Source organism: Bos indicus, chromosome 17, assembly GCF_029378745.1.
Source record: "Bos indicus isolate NIAB-ARS_2022 breed Sahiwal x Tharparkar chromosome 17, NIAB-ARS_B.indTharparkar_mat_pri_1.0, whole genome shotgun sequence".
NCBI lineage: Eukaryota > Metazoa > Chordata > Mammalia > Artiodactyla > Bovidae > Bos > Bos indicus.
In genome coordinates, this window is record NC_091776.1 from 51,928,375 (window position 1) to 51,948,405 (window position 20,031).

Consider the following 20,031-nt stretch of genomic DNA (forward strand, 5'->3'; position numbering starts at 1 on the left):
GGCAAATCTACATCTAGAGGGAGCCTGGTCTGGATAGATGACTGTCCACCGTCGCACGTTCCCATCCTGGGGAGGATCTGAGCCAGCTTCACACTTATCCTCACCTGGAACGTGGTTAACTGATGGATCAGAGCATTTCTTATCGTCTGAATCTGGGACGAGATGACTGACAACACAGAGGCATCAATGCGATTAAACTCATCGAAGCAGCCCCAAGCCCCGCACTGAGCGAGGCCCGAGAAGATCTTCCCGACGGCCTAGGAGGAAAGGAATGTCAGGACAAGGGCAATTTTCATCTTTAAAATCACAAGCGATCCACGTATGGATACAATTTTCTAAATTAAAAGCAAACGATGATTATCAGATTGGCAGAGATGCATTCAGCCAGCCATTCTACTAATGGATCTTCCTGACAAGATTTCCAAGGTCTCTTGTGAAAGGCCTTTCCGGTTCCCAATTACAGGATTTCACAAATTAAGGATTTTTTTAATTTTTAAGAATTTTTATTCGAGTAGGGTTGATTTATAATGTTGTTAGTTTTTGCTGTACAGCAAAGTGAATCAGTTATATACATACACACACATGCACACACACACACACATATCTCCATTGTTTTTTAGATTCTTTCTCCTATAGGCCATTACAGAGTACTGAGTAGAGCTCCCTGTGCTATACATCAGGCCCTTATTAGTGATCTATTTTATATATAGTAGTATGTATGTGTCAATTCTGATCTCCAATTTATCCCTCCCTCTCCATAGTTCCTGGTAACCATAACTTTGCTTTCTACATTTGTGACTCTAGTATTTCTGTTTGGTAAAGAAATTAAAAGATTTCAAAAATTAAGAATTTTAATGTAAAAAAACTCAGATTTCTGGCTTCTTTTGAGATGTTGAAAAATCCAGCAATACTGGGTCTTCTCTTCTTGGCAACAATTGACCTAACCTGAACACCAGCGCCTCCTTCAGATGGAGCTTTGCCTTCCAGTTGGCCACAGTCACCACCACTCTCTATTGTATGTCTGCTGCTTACTGATTTACATTATCCACCTGACTCCAGTGGGCATTTAGTCTGAGACGCTTGCTCTACATGCTGCTAACAAAGAAATACATCTAAGTTCCCAGACCGTGATGGTGAAAGGTTTCCCATTATATTCCTCCAGCTGTCACTATGTCATTTCTTGGAAGCATATGAGATAAAATGCTTTCACCCATGTCCTCCTTTGAGCTCTTGGCCTAGGAAGATGGCACCAGAAGTGATGTCAGGGTATCGACAGCTGTACCATCCTGAAAGAATCCCATCTCATCTGACCTTGGAAGTTAAGCAGGGTTGGGCCTGGTTAGTATTTGGATGGAAGAAGTGACACCAGATCCTTACTTTGTAATCCATGCCTTCGCCGCAGTTGGTTACGACACAGAGCAAGCCCAAGGCTTTGGCCAGGTCCTTGGTGGTCTCGGTTTTGCCGGTACCTGCTGGACCAGCAGGAGCCCCACCCAGATACATGGACAGTGCCTGTCAGAAGTCAAATGCAAAACACGTGTTGTCTGCCATGGAAGGAAGGAGGTGTCAATGACCAGTTCATGACAATCTATGTGGAATGTATAAATGGTAATGCACCTTTTCTGACAGTGACCACTGACCTCCACTGACCACTCCATCCCCACCCCCTGTTACACAGGGACCAGTAAACCAACAACTCCACAACATGCTGGACTCTGTACCCGCCCTGAGGACAAGGCCGAGCAGTTCCCAGAGCTGAGGCTCATGGGAACATGGACATATGTGCAGGGAAGGATTTATTTTGCCCAAAGAAAGGTTTGGCCCTTTGTCTTTAGATCCTAGGAGCTGACCTCTAAGGCCCCGGAATGTTCTGCCTCAGAAGAGAGTCCTCGTTTATCTGGGGACCTTGGGCCACGCCGGACAGTCTAACAATGCGATTTATGGTGGAAGCCCTAGATCAACTTTGAGAGGGTCTGGAGACTAAGGTCAGTCATTTAGAGGGGTCAGTCTTGTATGCATGACAAGCCCCTAGTTAAAACCCAAGGCTCGGTGGGCTTCCCTGGGCAGCAGAACTTCACACATAGTTGCTGGAGAAAATGATGCTGTCTGGACCGTTGCGTTGAACAGGAAACTGAAGCTTAGACCTGGTCTCTCCTAGACCCTGTCCCATTGCTGGAGCTAGGTCTCCCTTCTCCCATTGCTGATTTTTATCTGTAACCATTTGCTATAAAAACCATGTTGTTGCTGTTGTTGCTGCTGTTCAGTCAAGTCCTGTCCAACTATTTGCCACCCCCATAGCCCACCAGGCTCCTCTATCCATGGGATTTTCCAGGCAAGAATACTGCAGGGGGTTGCCATTTCCTTCTCCAGGAGATCTTCTTGACCCAGGGGTTGAACCCACATCACAGGCAGACTTTTTTTTTTTTTACCACTGAGCCACCTGGGAAGCCCTATAAAAACCATAACCATGACCACAAAGGCTTTACTGAATTCTGTAATTCCTCTTAGCAAACTATTGAAACTGAGGGTGGTTTGGGGGGCCACCAGAACTTGAAACACCCCGATCCCAAAAGGTAGCAAGTATGTCATATTTCAAATGGAACTTCTTTTACAGATTTTTAAAGAACGACCTTTACTATCGAACCCTTTACTATCAACATTCGTTTCCTGGGGCTGCCAGAGCAAAGCACCCCAAATTGTCTGGCTTAAAACAACAGAAATGTGTTCTCTTACAGTTCTGGAGGCTAAAAGTGAAATTAAGGTGTGAGCGGGGCCACACTGCCCCCAAAGACTTTAAGGGAGGCTCATTCCTGGCTTCTTCCAGCTTCTGGTGGCTCCAGGCATTCCCTGGCGTGTGGCTGCCTCTCTCCAGTCTCTTTCTCTGTCTTCACATCTCTTCCGTGCCTCTGTGTTCTCTCCTCTTCGTACACAGACACCAGGCATTGGTACTAGGGCTCTAATCCAGGATGTTCTCACCCCAATCCTTAACTAATTCAATCTGCCAAGACCCTATTTCTAAACAGGGTCATAGCTGAGGTTCTGAGTGGACATGAATTTGGGGTGGGGAGGACAATGTTCAACCCAGTGCATGCGTGCTCAATCATGACTGACTCTTTGCGACCCCCCACGGACTGTAGCCCACCAGGCTCCTCTGTCCATGGGATTTCCCAGGCAAGAATACTGGAGCGGGTTGCCATTTCCCCCTCCAGAGGATCTTCCTAACCAAGAGATCGAGCCCACCTCTTCTACCCTGGCAAGCAGGTTCTTTACCACTGAGCCACTTGGGAAGCCTGTTCAACCCAGTACACCATCACAATTACTATCACACCTAGAGAAAAAACACATAACCCCAGGTGAATGATCCCGACCAGAGCCAGGCCGCCAGTCACCTGGGTGAGCGTCAGGTAGATCCGGTCCGTCAGGGGCGTGATAACCAGCCGCCCGTTCAAACCCATGTACTCGTAGCCGTATCCGAAGGTGCCCGTGCACTGGCGGATGTTCAGCTCATCTGGTTCCCGGTCCCAGTAAAAACGCAGCTGACTTTCCCATTCAAACTCCCGGGCCTCGAGAATGCTGGAAGGTGACAACGGGGGATAAGAGAAGAGGGAGAGAGCTGAGACGGAAGAGAAGGTAGACGGTGGGGGCAGGACGGAGAGACGCTGAGAGAGCCCAGAGGATGACACAGGACAGGTTTCGAGACACCAGTGCCCTGGGAGGTCCCCACCTGCCCCGGATGAAAGAGTCGACTATGTCGCGGGCATGCACGTCTATGATGAGCACGGTGTTGTATTTCTTTCGGTCGTTCCTGCTTAAGTTCAAGGTGATCCGGGTGACCAGCTCGTCGATCTGCCGGTGCATCTTCTGGCCGTAGTTCTTCATGGCCTGCTTCTCCCCCTGCTTCACTTTGCGGAAGACATCTTCCACCTCCCAGGTCCACCACACCTGGCTGGCGGCCAGCACCACCATCCCTTGGTACATGAGCATCCAGTCGACCCTAAAGGAAAAGCGTGCCTTTATGAGATTTTCCCAGGATTGGAACTAAAAATGGTCTTGTCAAGAATCTATTTCTTCCGGGACTTTCCTTGCAGTCCAGTGGTTAGGACTCCACACTTCCATGGAAGGGGCCATGGGTTCAATCCCTGGTCAGGGAACTAGGATCCCACAAGCATGGCCGAAAATAAAACAAAACAAAAAAGAATATTTGTTTCATACAGATGGCCAACAGGCACATGAAAAGATGCTCAACATCAATAATTACTAGGGAACTGCAAATTAAAACTACAATGAGGCATCACCTCACACCAGTCAGAAAGGCCGGCATTAAAAAGTTTACAAATAATAAATGCTGGAAAGAGTGGAGAAAAGGGAATGCTCCTACACCGTTGGTGGGAATGTAAGTAGGTGCAGCCACTATAGAGAATAGTATGGCGGCTCCTCAGAAAACTAAAAATAGAATTACCCTATGACCCAACAATTCCACTCCTGGGCATATATCCAGAGAAAACTATAATTCAAAACGATACATGCACCCTGATGATCATCGCAGCACAATTTACAATAGCCAAGACATGGAAACAATCTAATACAATGAAATATTACTCAGCCATAAAAAAGAATGAAATATTGCCATTTGCAGCAACATGTTTAGACCTAGAGTTTATCACACTGAGTGAAGTAAGACAGAAATAGAGTCACAGACACAGAAAAACTTATGCTTACCAAAGGGGGAAGGGACTTAGGTAGGGGAGAAAAAATCAGGAGTGTAGGATTAACAGATACAAACTACTACACATAAATAAGCCACAAAGATTAACTGTACAGCACAGGGGATTATAGTCAATATCATGCAATAACCTATAAAGAAAAATAATCAGAAATATACATATTTATGTATATTTACATATTAATATAACTGAATTACTTTGCTGTACACCTGAAACTAATACAATATTGTAAATCAACTACTCTTCAATTTTTTAAAAAATTTTTCTTTGATCTGGAATAGGGAAGACAAAGTAACAGAAGCCAATAAACAAAGGAGATAAACCTCTTCTGGTTAGATAATAAAATACCAGGCCAACGGAGACTTGGGCACGAACAGTTACAGGGGCATGACTGTGTAAAAGAAGCCAGATCACTTGAAAGATGTGTTTTTACAGATGTTTAAAAGTTATTTAGTATGATAGGCATATTATAAGAATTTTTAAATTTTTTAAAATTCCAACAAAAAAGTTGATTATCTCTGACCACACCTCCCATGCTTCCTTGCTATAATTTCCTGAGTGTCACTGGGCACTCTTTTCGATTCTCATACAAACCTGTATAAAGACACATATATGGGGAGAAGGGGGTGTGAGGGCTGTTTCTCCAAAACTGGCATCCGACAACACAAGCTACACCACACCTTGCTTCTCTCATGTACTAGTCCAGTGGGCTTGCGTCTCAGCTAGACACGCAGAGTGTTTACGCTATGGGAATCGACATACACTCCAAATCGAAGCTTTTCTTCTCAGAGAGCTAGCTTACCAATACACCACTGAATGTACCTATATACACCCAATTACATAAAGAGATAAACCCATTTTTTATATGGCACAGAACCAAGAAAAAGCAGGATCCTAGTCAGACAAATACTATGCTCTGTCCTAATAATTCATTAAATAGACATTTTCAGTTTGCAAAATCAAAAAGGCAGCATGCGAAACCAAGAGGACAGTGTTCCCATAATAATAAAGACTTTGTATCGGCATAAAGGCCCTGCCAAATGTACTGCAACTCTCCTGGGAAGCTATCCAAAGATGCTCTGTGTGCTTTGGGTTCAACCACAGAGTAAAGCCAGCCCTCTTAGTGACTAGGGCTAGGCATGGTTTAGCTCGGTGCCTGGAAGCTCTGAGGCCACAAAATCAAAGAATGATTGAAATTCATCAACTATTCTAGAAACAACTTTGCCATTAACCTACACATAGAGTCCACCTTAATGAACACCTGGTTTCTGGTGAGTCACTGCTGCTGCTAAGTCACTTCTGTCATGTCCGACTCTGAGCAACCCCATAGACGGCAGCCCACCAGGCTCCTCTGTCCCTGGGATTCTCCAGGCAAGAATACTGGAGTGGGTTGCCATTTCCTTCTCCAATGCATTCACTAGGTTCTCACATTTGAGCTCAGAATCACCTGGGATCTTGTGAAAACCCAGTTCCTGGGCCCTACCCTGAGAGTTTCTGATGCAGCGGTTTGGGGTGGGGCCCAGGAAATTGCATTTTGACCAGGCTCCTAGGGGCCCTGATGCTCCCTGTCCATGGACCACAATTTGAGAAGTGCTGTACACAGTAATCCTTAAAGAACACAGGTATCCATCAGCTAATTTAGCTATGGCAGGGAAAGAAAACCTGACATTTGAAATGTCAGTCAATCTACTCCACACCCTGAAAATTGATCCCTTATTGCCATTAATATAATAAAGTAACCCACAATCACATTTACAATCCTACCTGGTTTTGTCTTCACAGTATCTAAAAATAGCCTCTTTGGTAATTAGCCTGTTAGTTCTTCGCATTTCGTTCAAAACTGCTGTCATCCAGTCCTCCACACGCCCCTCAGCCCGGATGATCTTCCGGAACTCCATGACTTCTCCTTCTGCTGATATCATGGCAGATACCAGTTTTTCTCCACTGTCCCCGTCATGAAACCTCAGCAGTGCTATGTTGTCATACATCTGCAATACAGTGGGAGAGTCCACCCTGTAATACCTTCACTGGGTTCTGGAATCAAAGAACAGCCTGCAGTGCCTCATCACTCATCAGGGCTGCCAGGATGCCAGCAACAGCACCAGAGACCACACACCAAATAGGTATCTCTTTACCCAGTGACAAACGTTCATTGGGTACTTCCTTTTATCTGCATGAAAAGGTCTGAGGTGGGTTGAAGAAAAACGAAAAAAAGAGAAGATAGGTTCTCTCCCCACACTTGAGATTCTAGGGTGTACACTGGGATGGAGAAGTATCCGGACACATGGACCAGCTGAACACAGGATGAGCGGAACAGCATGGTGATTAAACACTCTAGAGCTGAGGAATTAGAGACCTCCCAGGAACGAGGAATGAAGGCTCCCACCCCCACTGTCCAATCAGGTGTCTTTGACCAAGTTGCTTCTCCTCTCTCAGCCTGAAATAAACATAATTACGGCACCTACAAAATGCAGTCAAAGGATCAAATTAAATAACATGCGTGAAATGTCAGCTCCTCATATGCTTGGCATTTGCTGGCTATCCTTATTGTTACTAATCAGAGTAATATTCAGGGAAATGTGTCTTTTAGGGCCCATTAGATAAGGCAAGGCACTCTGCAAATCAGACAGGAAGACAGAAAGGCAACAAGCTTTAAAAAATAAAATCAGAGGTTTACAAAAGGAGCTACCAATAGCCAAAGTACTTCTAACAACACATTTTTCTACAACAGTAAAATATGTGTTTATTAAAGCAGAAACAGAATAGAAGCCTTCTCCCTTTGAGAAAGGAAACCATGCAAACTGTAACTCATACTTTGAGAAGGAAATCAGCATTAATTAAAGAAAACACAGTGTATTAATCTTGCTTCCCAGGTGGCACTAGTGGTAAAGAATGCTCCTGCCAATGCAAGAGATGTTAAGAGACTCTGGTTCGATCCCTGGGTGGGGAAAATCCCCCATAGGAGAGCACGGCAACTTCAAGTATTCCTTCCTGGAGAATCCCCAGGGACAGAGGAGCCTAGTGGCTACAGTCCATGGGATTGCAAAGTCAGACATGACTGAAGCAACTTAGCACACAGGCACATATGCAGTGTATTAAGCAACTGATCCTCAGTCCTTCGTTTATTTGAAATAAAGTAATTGCTCTATAATGCTCTCCATCGTGGATGATTTTGCCCCCAGGGACACTCAGCACCGTCTGGAGACGTTTTCAGTTTTCACAGCTGGAGAGGGATGCTTCTGGCATCTACTGGGTAGAGGCCAGAAATGCTTCTAAACAACCTGCAATGCACAAGGCTGCCCCCACCCCTGACATAAACACACACACACACACACACACACACACACACACAGGAAAAACTGTCTGGCCCAAAAAAGAATCTAAAAAAGAGTGGATGAAGTCCTGGTGGCACAGTGGATAAGGATCCAGAAAGATTCCACATGCCACGGAGCAACTAAGCCCATGCACAACTACTGAGCCCAGGCTCTAGAGCTCTCAAGCTGCAACTACCGAGCCTGCGAGCCACAACTACCAAAGCTCGTGTGCCTAGAGCCTGCGCCCCACAGCAAGAGGAGCCACTGCAATGAGAAGCCTGCACAACATAACAAAGAGTAGCCCTGGCTTGCTGCAGCTAGAGAAAGCCTGCAAGCAGCAACAAAGACCCTGCGTAACCCAAAATTAATTAATCAATTAAAGAGTCATTAAATGTGTATCATAACTGACTCTCTGCTGTACACCTGAAATGAACACAACATTGTGAGTCAGCTACGTGCCAGTAAAAAAATAAATATCGCAACCAAGATGCCAACAGTGTCAAGGCTGAGAAACCTCTAGGCTGATACTAAACATAGAGCTCTGAAGAGCTGACCGAAGTTTATTCCTGGCGCTGCTCCGATTCTCTGTCATAAGAGACGGTTTTGTCTGTTGTGTTTCCTGCCCTTCAGTGTCACTCACGGATACACGTGCATTGATGTAAAAGTATGAAAACACAGGCTGGAAGGAATTTCATCAAAGCCATGATAATGGCTGCCTTTTGAAAGTGGAAGAAGAATTGTGAACGGGGATGAAACAAAGAGTATGTCAACTTTATCTCCGTAATTTTATCTTACAAAAAAAGAGACAAAACAAATATGACTAACTGGTAACAAGGGTGTCAGTTCTGGGGGGTAGATAAGGTTCTTCAGCCAACATCATCGGGCAGGCACTGTTCAAAGTACTTTACAAACATTAACTCATTCAATCTTTATAAATGTGTAGAATTGGAGTTAACTGAATTTACAGGTAAGAAAACTGATGATCAGAGAGGTTAAGTCACTTGCCAAAGGCCACACAGCAAATCCATGTAGAGCCAGGGTTTAAACCCAGACAATCTAGCTGGATGTGCTGAACCACTATCCTGCATGGTCTCTCTGGTTATTATATTCATCCTTGTATATTTCTGCATTGTTTCAGTTTCTCAAAAATTGTTGTTTGGGGGAGTGTGGAAAAAGAACAACAAATAGCAGCTCAGTGCTGGTGTGACTTCAGAGTACAGTGGATTTCATCAGATTTATGTTTCAAATAAAAACCCCAGCAGTGTTCCACAATCTTGGACTTCTGAGTTGAACCCAGCTGTGTAGCAGACTCAGATGAGCTGCAATTACAGAGCTTATGGGGACACTCCCACGGGAGCCCCCGGGGGCCAACCTTGATCATGTGCTCCTGGACGCAGAGTGGGTCACTGTTCCCCAGGATACTGAGCAGCTCGTCATCGGAAATGAAGAAGAACCTGGGGAAGGCGTTCCTCTTGGAATCTAAGTAGTCGTTCAGGCTCTTCTGGCACTTCTCCAGGCCCTCGCTGATGTTCTGCAGGTCGTTGAGGCGGTTGGGGGCCTCACAGCATCTCTTGATCACAGGGTCTTTCAAAGTCTCGCCCATGATCTGGATAAAGTCAAGAGGACAACTGTCAATACGGATGGACCTAGAGAGAGTCATACTGAGTGAAGTAAGTCAGACAGAGAAGGAGAAATATCATATGGCATCCCTTATATGTGGAATCTAAAAAGAAATGATACAGATGTATTATGCGTGCATGCAAAGTCACCTCAGTTGTGTCTGAACTCTTTGCGACCCCATGGACTGTAGCCTACCTGGCTCCTCTTTCCTTGTGGATTCTCCAGGCAAGAATACCACAGTGGGTTGCCATTTCCTTCTCCAGGGGAATCTTCCCAATCCAGGGGTCTCTTATGTCTCCTGCATTGACAGGTGGGTTCTTTACCACCTGGGAAGCCCCAAACATGAGTTGGCTGCTCATACTAGAGAATACAACAGCATCCCTGAGCAGCAAACACTGGGGCTTTGAGGTCAGGTGGGCTGGGTGACAATCCTTACCCCGCTAACCGCTAGCAGCAGAGCCCACTGGTACCGCCCTTTCTGGAAAGGACTTTAAGATGACCATAGTCCTTCATGGGTAATTTGCTTATAAACAATAATAAGATGTTAATCCTAAAAATGGAAAAAAAATCTTCAGACAAATTATTTTTAAATGCAAAGAGTTTCACTTCAAACAAGATGTCCAGTTACTAGACAATAAATCAACTAAACTAATGTCAGTCCACTCACTGAGACATTATATAAAGTCATTGAAATGTTTTCAGATGACTTCATAATATGAACTATGTTTCTCACAATATGAAGAGAAAATTATAAGATGAAATTATACAAAATATTGGGCTTCTCAGGTGGCTCGGTGGTAAAGACTCCACCTACCAGTGCAGAAGCCAGAGGAGGTGGGTTCGATCCCTGGTTTGAGAAGATCCCCTGGAGGAGGAAATGGCAACCCATTCCAGGTATTCTTGCCAGGATAATCCCAGGGACAGAGGAGCCTGGCGGGCTACAGTCCGTGGGGTCACAAAGAGTCAGATACAACTAAGAGACCGAGTATGCACACACACATACAAAATATCATTACAATTGTGTTCTTAAACCCATATACATAGGAAAATATTACATATTAAAGATGATGAAACAATGGAAGACGCATATTTTCCTTCTCTTCTACATTTCCCCAGGGTTTTAAATAACTACTACTTTTATGATAAAAAGTAAAAATAAAAAAGTTGTAGTGCCTTATGCTGGTGGCTTAAGATCAAACAGGAATTCTTACTGAAGAGATTAAATTCACATACAATGACAGAAAAAATTCAGAAGCTACAAATAGACCAAATACGACATGTAAATACATAAGTGAAAGGATCTCCGATTACTGTCCATCTTTCAAGACTAAAATAGAAGCCAGTCACTTGCCCTTTTAAATACTCTGTCGATGTTATCAAACTTCTTTGCTTCATCTGGAAGTTGTGATCTGATATCTCCACCAATAAAGATGCTTTCCAGATACATCCATTTTCTCTGAACCAACATCCAAATCTGTAAAGGCACAACATTATCATCAACACAGGTTCCCAGGTGCCTCGAGGTGTGTATGGCAAAACCCCACCCTAACACGGGACAGATTTAAATCAATTCAGGTCAAAAGAATTTCCACGCAAGAGGGCAGAGTAAGTGCATATGGTGGTTTAGTTGCCAAGTTGTGTGTGTGCAGCAACAAAGACCCAGCACAACCATAAATAAATAAATTATTTTTTCAAAAGAAAGCAAATGAAGGAAGCCCATGCCTGACCACACTCTTAGCCAGTGAACCAGGCCTGGCTTCATCCCACCCCAAGCTTTAGGGTGTAGCTATATTAATACAAGGTGCCTGCCTGTGATCTCAGGACAAAAACAAGGCTGTCACACAGAACTGGTGAAATGAGCCTAGGTGGCTCACAGAGGTCTGGACACAAAGCAGGAAAGCCCCAAACCAACTAACGTAAGACCTGGTTGGGCGCTTCCCAACACGATGGACTAGGTTGGGAAAACTGCAAAAACACACATCAAAGTGAAATGAGCACAGGCAAAAAAAAAAAAAAAAAAATGTATGCAAGACGGACTTAAAAAAAATCAAAATCACACGGAGGAAAAACCCATACCCTGTGAAAGAGAGTCTCCCCTAAAAAGAGGAAAATTCTAGTTTGAGAAAATAAAAAATAGAAGGAAATCAGAAATGGGTTTTAAATATATTTAAATTCTTCAATGTGATATAGGAGATGAAAGCATTCTTGCAACAAGAACAGGACAGTATTAAATAAGAACCAGGGCACATGAAAAAGCACCAATGAGGAAGAGTCCTGTTAGTTAAAAATGCATTCATTGAAATAAAAACTCAGATTCACTCCTCTAATTATGTATCCCTCCCCTCAAAATAAATCAAAGAGGATCATTAGTTTCTGAGCACAAAATTGTCTCACACAAAGTTTCTTTCTATGAATCAGCTCCTTTCCATCTTTTGTGTCTCTCTTCTCACCTCAATGACTTCGCCTATGAGAGAAAGCGTTTTTTCCCATTTGTGAACTGTCTGCAGGAAAGGTCCCACAAATCTGCTTCCTGAGATGCTTTGCAGGTTGAAAGTGTTGTCATCCAGGCACTGGACGATATCGTCAACAGACCCCAAGATGTAGCCTCGCTCCTGGGTGCCTTTGTAATACTTGACCACATTAAATTTCATATTTTCCCATGTGTCCAGGATTTCCTTCACAGCCTAGTCAGGAATATGACAAGAATGGTTCAGGCACATGGGCTGAAAAAACAACCCAACCCAACAGGAGCTTCCTGAGTTTGCCATGGATCAGCTCCTGAACCTGGAGTTCTGGGTCAGTGTTCCAGAGAGGCTGGCCATTCTAGCTGTCAGTTGCCCAGTTCTTGCTCTGTGCCAGGTAAGCACATGCTATACACCATCTCCTCTAGTCCTCAAAGCACCCCCGCAAGGGTGGGATTATTATTCTCCACACTTTCGCAGAGGTGGGAACTGGGAATGGCTTGCCACGTTCACTCAGCTGAGTGCCAGAGCCAGGGTCTAAATTCTGTAATTGGCCTCCAATCTGCATGCTCATGAGATACTGCCTCTGTGTTTACTGTTTAGCAAGAAGATCAAATTACAAAAAATTTGTCTTTTCATGGCATGTTCAAAAACCACCTGTCAATAATTATGGGTATGTGTATATACACACAGATGTGTGTATATATGTGCATGTGTGCATATGTATCTGTGTACATCACGTGTGTAAGTGTATGCACATGTGTACATGCATGTGTGTGCACGTATGGGTGATATATTAGTATTTATGTACACCTATATGTGTGCATGTGTGAGAGCATGTATGTATGTGGGCATGGTATTCATGTACATGTTGGTGTGTGTATGTGTGTTTTTATATCTCTGTAGTGTGTATGTGTGGATATATGTTTATATGTGTACATGTGTGTATATGTGTGTGTATGCACTTTTTTTGGCCATGCTATGCAGCATGCGGGATCTTAGTTCCCCAACCAGGGATGGAACACGTGCCCCTGCAGTGGAAGCTCAGAGCCCTAACCACTGGACCACAGGGAATTCCCTGCACAGGCATTTCAAAGCATTAAAGAATGTACACTCAAATGTTAATAATTTATCTTCAGGTGGTGGAATTTATGAGTGATTTGTTTATTTTCTCAGTTTTCTACCTTGAACACATTATTTCTTTAGTAAGTAAGTTGAAAGTGAAACTATAGAAACAATTAAAATATTTAACTGAGGCAGGAATTCTATTTCTAGAACAAATAATACTTTCTTATTCAAACATAACAGGTCCCAGAACAAACAGGTTTTCTCTCTGAATAAAAAAAAAATTCTTTTTTTTTTCTAGCCTGCTTTATAACTAAAAATAGTCCTACCTTCTCAATGGCTATCTCCTTAATGGCCGACGTCACAATCTCATTGAGAACATCCGTGTGTTTGTGAAGTTCCATAGCAAACATGTTTTCCAAGGTGAATGTTTCAGTCATTTCAAAAATCACGCCCGTTTTCTCCATAAGCTCTTTCCAATGCCTGAAGGTGCATCCACATCAAAAATCTTTATGTCTACTGAGTTTAGTGATGGGTTTAATTATTCCCTCTTCAACCAAGGGCTTCACAGGTGGCTCAGACAGTAAAGAATCTGCCTGCAAGGCAGGAGTCCCGGGTTTGATCCCAGGGTCAGCAAGATTCCTGGGAGAAGGACAAGGCAACCCACTCCAGCATTCTTGCCTGGAGAATTCCATGGACAGAGTAGCCCGGTGGACTACAGTCCGTGTGAAAGTCGCTCAGTCATGTTCAATTCTTTGCAACCCCATGGACTATACAGTCCAGAATTCTTCAGGCCAGAATACTGAAGTGGGTAGCCTTTCCCTTCTCCAGGAGATCTTTCCAACCCAGGGATTGAACCCAGGTCCCCTGCATTGTAGGCAGATTCTTTACTAGCTGATCCACCAGGGAAGCCCTTGGGGGTCACAAAAAATCAGACAGACTGAGCAACTAACACTTTCACTTTTCTTTCTTCAACCACAGGATAAATCCCATTATAATCACTTCTTGTAATGGAATTTGGAAACATGAATACATTATTGGAATTATATGTATGTCCACAGTTTTCCAAAATCCCATTAGCTGCCAGAATCAAACCCAGGAAACATCTAGAACAGTGGTCCCCAACTTTTTGGCACCAGGGACCAATTTTGTGGAAGAAAATTCTTCCATGGACTGAGGGGTGGGGAGTGGGCTATGGTTCGGAGATGATTCTCACGAACAGCACGAGACCTAGATCCCTCACATGTGCAGTTCACAGGAGGGTTCACACTCCTATGAGAATCTACGGCTACCGCTGAACTGACAGGAGGTGGAGCTCAGGCGGTCATAAGAGCGATGGGGAGCGACTGTGAATACAGATGCAGCTTTGCTCGCGGGCCCGCCGCTCACCTACTGCTGTGCAGCGTGATTTCTATCTGGACCGGGACCAGTCCTTGGCCCAGGGCTTGGGAGACCCCTAATCTAGAAGATACTTTCTTAGATGCCTCATCTTAACTACCACCTAAGAAAACACACTTTTCATTCATTAGTAACTGTTTCTGCATGGTCTCTAGACGGGTGATCCCGGCCTGTCCAGATCACTTAGCCTATTTGATACCCTGTTGTAATTTACGAGCATGTTTGTGTTTGATAAATATTCAGCAATCACTAACTCTCTTCAGGCAGTGGGCTGGCAGCTGGGGGTTCAGAGTGGCTCGAAGATAAGGCCCCTGCCCTCGGGAACACTTCTACCAACTTGGGGAGACAGGCAGTGATCGATACAACAAATCTACAAATTAAATAACCGTCAGATGTTTCAAGCATTGTGAAAAAAACACAGCACGATAAAGAAAAGCAGCTACATCAAACAGAAGGAACAAGACAGAGCACCAAGCTGCGCTGCTCTTAACCCAACCTGGCCTCCTCTGAAGGTTCACATTTGCCCACGTTTAAGGTCTGATGTATATGGAATGAACGTAACAAGGCAGCTAAACGCGGCACTGGACGGGCAGAACGCCAGGTACCCAGCATATAAGCAGTAAGCATAGAATCACTAGGTTTTGTCGTACAAAGAGATGGTCAGGAAGGAGAATCCAGTTTTTCTCTCTCTCATCCCAGGTCTAGCGTGGGAGTTGATATAGAAGAATCCCTGTGGTTGATAATTTAATGGGAACTTTACACGGAAGCAATATTATATAGAGAAATATTACTTGTATATTTCCAGCCCTGCATTGCTGCTGGAATCTTGTTCTTTGTCATCAGATCTGAGCAAAGACATATCTCAAAGTAAAAGCTCCTCCACCAACCTGTCTCTTAGAGCCTCATGCTTCAAGTCAAGAAGTAAAGGAATTGAGTCTTTGAATGCCTTCATTTTCGATTCCAAGTGGTAGGCCACCGATAAATTTCGGACCTGACGGGGCAGCTTTCTGAGGGACCTGAGAAAACTTTCAATTCCTTCCTGGAGAAACTGAACATTCAGGTTGATCCAGAGTGTCTGAGACCATTCTTCCTTTGCAACCTGGAAATGAACAAGAAATAGTCCCATCAACAAGACTGGTCTGGAAACTCAAAGGTGGTTGGAAGGGAGAGCACATTCTTAACCCTTGGCATGCTCGTTTCTCTCCAAATATTAACATCCATTTCCCCACAACAGGAGGCTTGCCTGGTGGCTCAGTGGTAAAGAATCCACCTGTCAATGCAGGAGACGCAGGTTCAATCCATGGGTGGGGAAGATCCCCTGGAGAAGGAAATGGCAACCCACTCCAGTATTCTTGCACAAAAATAAGGCTGTATCTGAGAATGTGTGGGATCCAAAAATATGCCTTTCTTTCAAGGAAAACAGAAAAGCAGGATGTCAGAAATCAGTGTTTTTAACTCAAGGAATCACGGGGGTCTTAAAATATGCACTTCATTCAAGCGCTGTCCTTTTCTGACAAAAGAAGCTAAGGTTACAAAATACCAGCAACTTAGATACTCCTGCTTAGTTATCATAAAGAAAAGACTTTGTGCTGTAGCTCCCTGAGACTGAATGTAAAAAGTACTGTCTTACATACAATTTACCATCTTGGGTGGTTGGCATTTGCAACCTGTGACATCCAGGCTCGACAGAGTTGCTTGAATCATGAAACATGCTTGACAGGAAATTATGTTAATTCATGTAATATGTGTCCGGTGATTTCTTTTTTTAATTTTTATGGGCGTATAGTTACTTTATGATGTGTATGTCGTGTTATATTTGTGTGTTAGTTGTGTTGTTCAGTTGTGTTAGTTTCACTGTACAGTAAAGTGAATCAGCTATATATATACATCAATGGCACCCCACTCAGTACTCTCGCCTGGAAAATCCCATGGACGGAGGAGCCTGGTAGGCTGCAGTCCATGGGGTCGCTAAGAGTCAGACACGACTGAGTGACTTCACTTTCACTTTTCACTTTCACGAATTGGAGAAGGAAATGGCAACCCACTCCAGTGTTCTTGCCTGAAGAACCCCAGGGACGGGGGAGCCTGGTGGGCTGCCATCTATGGGGTCGCACAGAGTCGGACACGACTGAAGTGACTTAGCAGCAGCATCCCCTCTCTTATGGATTTCTTTCCCATTTAGGTCACCACAGAGCACTGAGTAGAGTTCCCTGTGCTGCACCCAACATTCTCATTAGTTTTCTGATTTATACATAGTATCACCAATGTATATATGTCAATCCCAGTCTCCCAATTCACCCCACCCTCCTCCTTTCCCTCTTGAGTCTGTCTGTTCCTTCTCTAGAGACACTAGAGAAAGCCTGTGCACAGCAACAAAGACTCAAGGCAGCCAAAAAATAAATAAATGAGAAAAATGTTTTAATTATTTTGACCTCACATCCCCTTCACCCACCAGTCCTCCTTTCTCTGCTTCTCTTTGTAACAAGACTCACTGGAAACATCGTCTATACTTGGCGTTTCTAACGCCTTTCTCCCCATTCTCTCTGTTTTTCTGAAGCTTTATGGAGAGTTTGCTGGTGTACGATAAAGCTACATGTATTTCGAGTGTACAACTGACGTGTGCACATCTGTGACACCATCAGCTCCATCTAGATAATGAACGTATCCATCACCATCCCGCTCAGTGGTCTCCTCCTGCCACTCTGTAATCACCCCCTCCCACCCCTCTCCTTCCACCCCACCTCTAGGTAACCATTGACCTGCTTTCTACCAGAAATATGTACAGTGGAAAGCAGGACATTCATAGTGTTAGGCAGCCATCACACAGCCATCAGGTTCCAGAATTCCACACCCCAGATGGAAACCTCGTACCCATTAGCAGTCACCCCCCATCACCTCCTCCCAAGATCTAAAGTGCGAGTTTCTCTGAACTCTGCCCCAGGCTCTTTATGACTATGACCTCAAAGTCCACTGAGCCACATTCCCTCCATGGAGACCAAATCTGCAGGTGGACGCTTACCTTCAGTTCTTCATAGAGCTCGTAAATCACCTTCAGTCCGCTCATTTCCTTCTGCACTTTGAGCAGCTCTGGGTACATTGTGATTGGAAGATCAAAAAGCTTCTCAGCATTAGCCAGCTCCTGACGGTTCTTTTCATGTTTCATCAGCTCTTTATCGAAAGTGGCTAAAAGTTCTACTCCTAATAAATAAGTAAATAAATAAATTTATACTTAGCAGTGAAGAATTCACCTGCTAATGCAGGAGACTCGAGTTCAGTCCCTAAGTTGGGAGGATCCCCTGGAGAAGAAAATGACAACTTACTCCTGTATTCTTTCCTGGAGAATCCCATGGACAGAGGAGCCTGGTGGGCTACAGTCCATGGGGTAGCAAGAGAGTCAGACACGACTTAGTGACCAACAACAACATAGTCGATTTACAATGTTGTGTGACCTTCAGTGCATAGCAGAATGATGCAGTTACACATGTATCTATTCTTTTTCAGATTCTTTTCCCATATGGGTTACCACAGAGTATGGAGTAGAGTTCTCTGTGCTATACAGTAGGTCCTTGTTGATAATCTATTGTATGTATAGTAGTGAATACAACCCCAAACTCCTAATTTCTCCCTCCCCTGACCGTCTTTCCCTTTTGGTAACCATAAGTGTGTTTTCGAAGTCTGTGACTCTGTTTTGTAAACAAGTTCTTTTTAAATACATACTTTTTCTGATAGATAAGAAGTGATTTATTAGCATAGGATGCTTGTATAAAATTCACAAGCAGGCAGGCAAGTGTTGGAATACATACAATCTTAAGGTACACAAAATTGAATAAGAAATCATGAACAATATGCAAAATTATCACGTCAGCCATAAAAGCCAGTTGGGAAGACAAATGTAGAATGACCAGACTTTATCTCTCCATCATTCTAACTAAAACCAGTTACTACAAGCTCCTCCAGTGAGAAATTTCTGTCTCCTAAGCATTCTTGCTCTAAGTGGTCTCAACTTGGGCTGCAGATTAGAATCCCCATGGGAGCTTTTAAAAACTTTGATGTCCAGGGGCTTCCCTGGCGGTCCAGTGGTTGAAAATCCACCTGCCAATGGAGGGGACACAGGTTCGATCCCTGGTCCAGGAAGATCCCACAGGCTCCAGAGCAGCTAAGCCCATGGGCCGCAACCACTGCAGCTGGTGCACCTGGAGCCCGAGCTCCTCACCAAGAGGAGCCCCCACAATGAGAAGCCCAAGCTCCTCAACAAGAGGAGCCCTCACTTGCTGTAACTAGAGAAAACTCACCTGCAGATAAAAATTAGAAAATAATAATATATAAATTAAAAAATGTTTTAAACCTTGATGTCCAAACCACCCTTGAGATCAGTGGAATCAGACTATGTGAACCTGGTCCCCAGGGAGCAGAGATCTTTAGAGATCCCCAGAGGAACCCAGTGTACAGGCAAGCTTGCAAACCACCACTCCATCCAATCTCCTCACAAAATTCTTAAGCAGAATGTCTTCAAATGCCCCAGTAGACCAATGTGGATATCCTTACCTCTGTCAAGATCTTCACCTACAGAACCAGGGCCTTCACGATAAAACCGTTTTGCAAAATCCTCTATCTGCTGTCTGTAGTTTAGTATTTCACCTCGAGTAAGCTGAGGAAAGCAGGGTTGCGTTAATTGAGCCCACTGGGTATTTTTCAACATCTATATTCAGAAGGTGAAGCATTTAAAGGTACCTCTGTGAACATTCTCTTTATGCCTCCCAGAGCATGCTCCACAGTCAACGAATCATTGAAAAGGTTTGACCACATGCTCTCAATGTTGTCAACCAGTTCTTTCTCTGCATCAGAAGGCTTAAAAAAAAAAAGGACAAATAATAAATGACAAGCAGGCTTGGAACTGAAATTTCTGGTCAAGGCTACTGTCCTGGGATTTCTGCATCTGGGTAACAGTAGAATAGGCCATTTGAACAGATGTTGTGAATTATACGAAGATATTTATAATCCAAATAAAAATCAGAAGAATGTAATTTTTAAAAGAGATAGATAACATAGGTAGGTAGAGAGAGAGATAACCTAGAGAGATAAGTCATTCATAAAGTAAAACTGAGCTTCAAATCAACTTCATCTGATTTGAATAAGGTCATCTTGACCCATTAACACACCCAGCTGTGCTGTCAGAAGCAAAAATAAATCTCTTCTGATGAAACATAGCATCATGAGAGAGGCCTCTGATTCTCTTTACAACTTTTCATAAATGATGTCCAGAACTCAATCAGAAATAACAGAATGAAAAGGATACGAATGACTTGGAAGAAATCAAGAGACACACAGACAATATAAGCAGATAGTAATGGAGCTCTAAGATACAGAACCTTAAATGATTTTACTTAATAAAGAGAACAAGAGACAGAATTGAACATTTTGACTTTAATTATAAAAATATAAATTTTG

The 20,031-nt window shown here is 43.8% G+C and overlaps 1 protein-coding gene across 2 annotated transcripts in view; it reads right to left on the reverse strand.

Moving 5' to 3' along the window:
- Positions 1-20,031, reverse strand: part of DNAH10 (dynein axonemal heavy chain 10) — a 158,453-nt gene that overhangs the window by 88,843 nt on the left and 49,579 nt on the right. For both annotated transcript variants that reach the window (XM_019978021.2, XM_070769393.1), the window contains exons 22-34: positions 19,315-19,431; positions 19,129-19,231; positions 17,603-17,781; positions 15,471-15,682; positions 13,515-13,668; positions 12,109-12,342; positions 11,010-11,132; positions 9,411-9,644; positions 6,489-6,712; positions 3,725-3,994; positions 3,390-3,573; positions 1,378-1,512; positions 105-257 (exon numbers count right to left, since the gene is read on the reverse strand). In XM_019978021.2, coding sequence (XP_019833580.2) covers positions 105-257; positions 1,378-1,512; positions 3,390-3,573; positions 3,725-3,994; positions 6,489-6,712; positions 9,411-9,644; positions 11,010-11,132; positions 12,109-12,342; positions 13,515-13,668; positions 15,471-15,682; positions 17,603-17,781; positions 19,129-19,231; positions 19,315-19,431 — 2,322 coding nt within the window. The remainder of the gene's footprint in view (positions 1-104; positions 258-1,377; positions 1,513-3,389; positions 3,574-3,724; positions 3,995-6,488; positions 6,713-9,410; positions 9,645-11,009; positions 11,133-12,108; positions 12,343-13,514; positions 13,669-15,470; positions 15,683-17,602; positions 17,782-19,128; positions 19,232-19,314; positions 19,432-20,031) is intronic.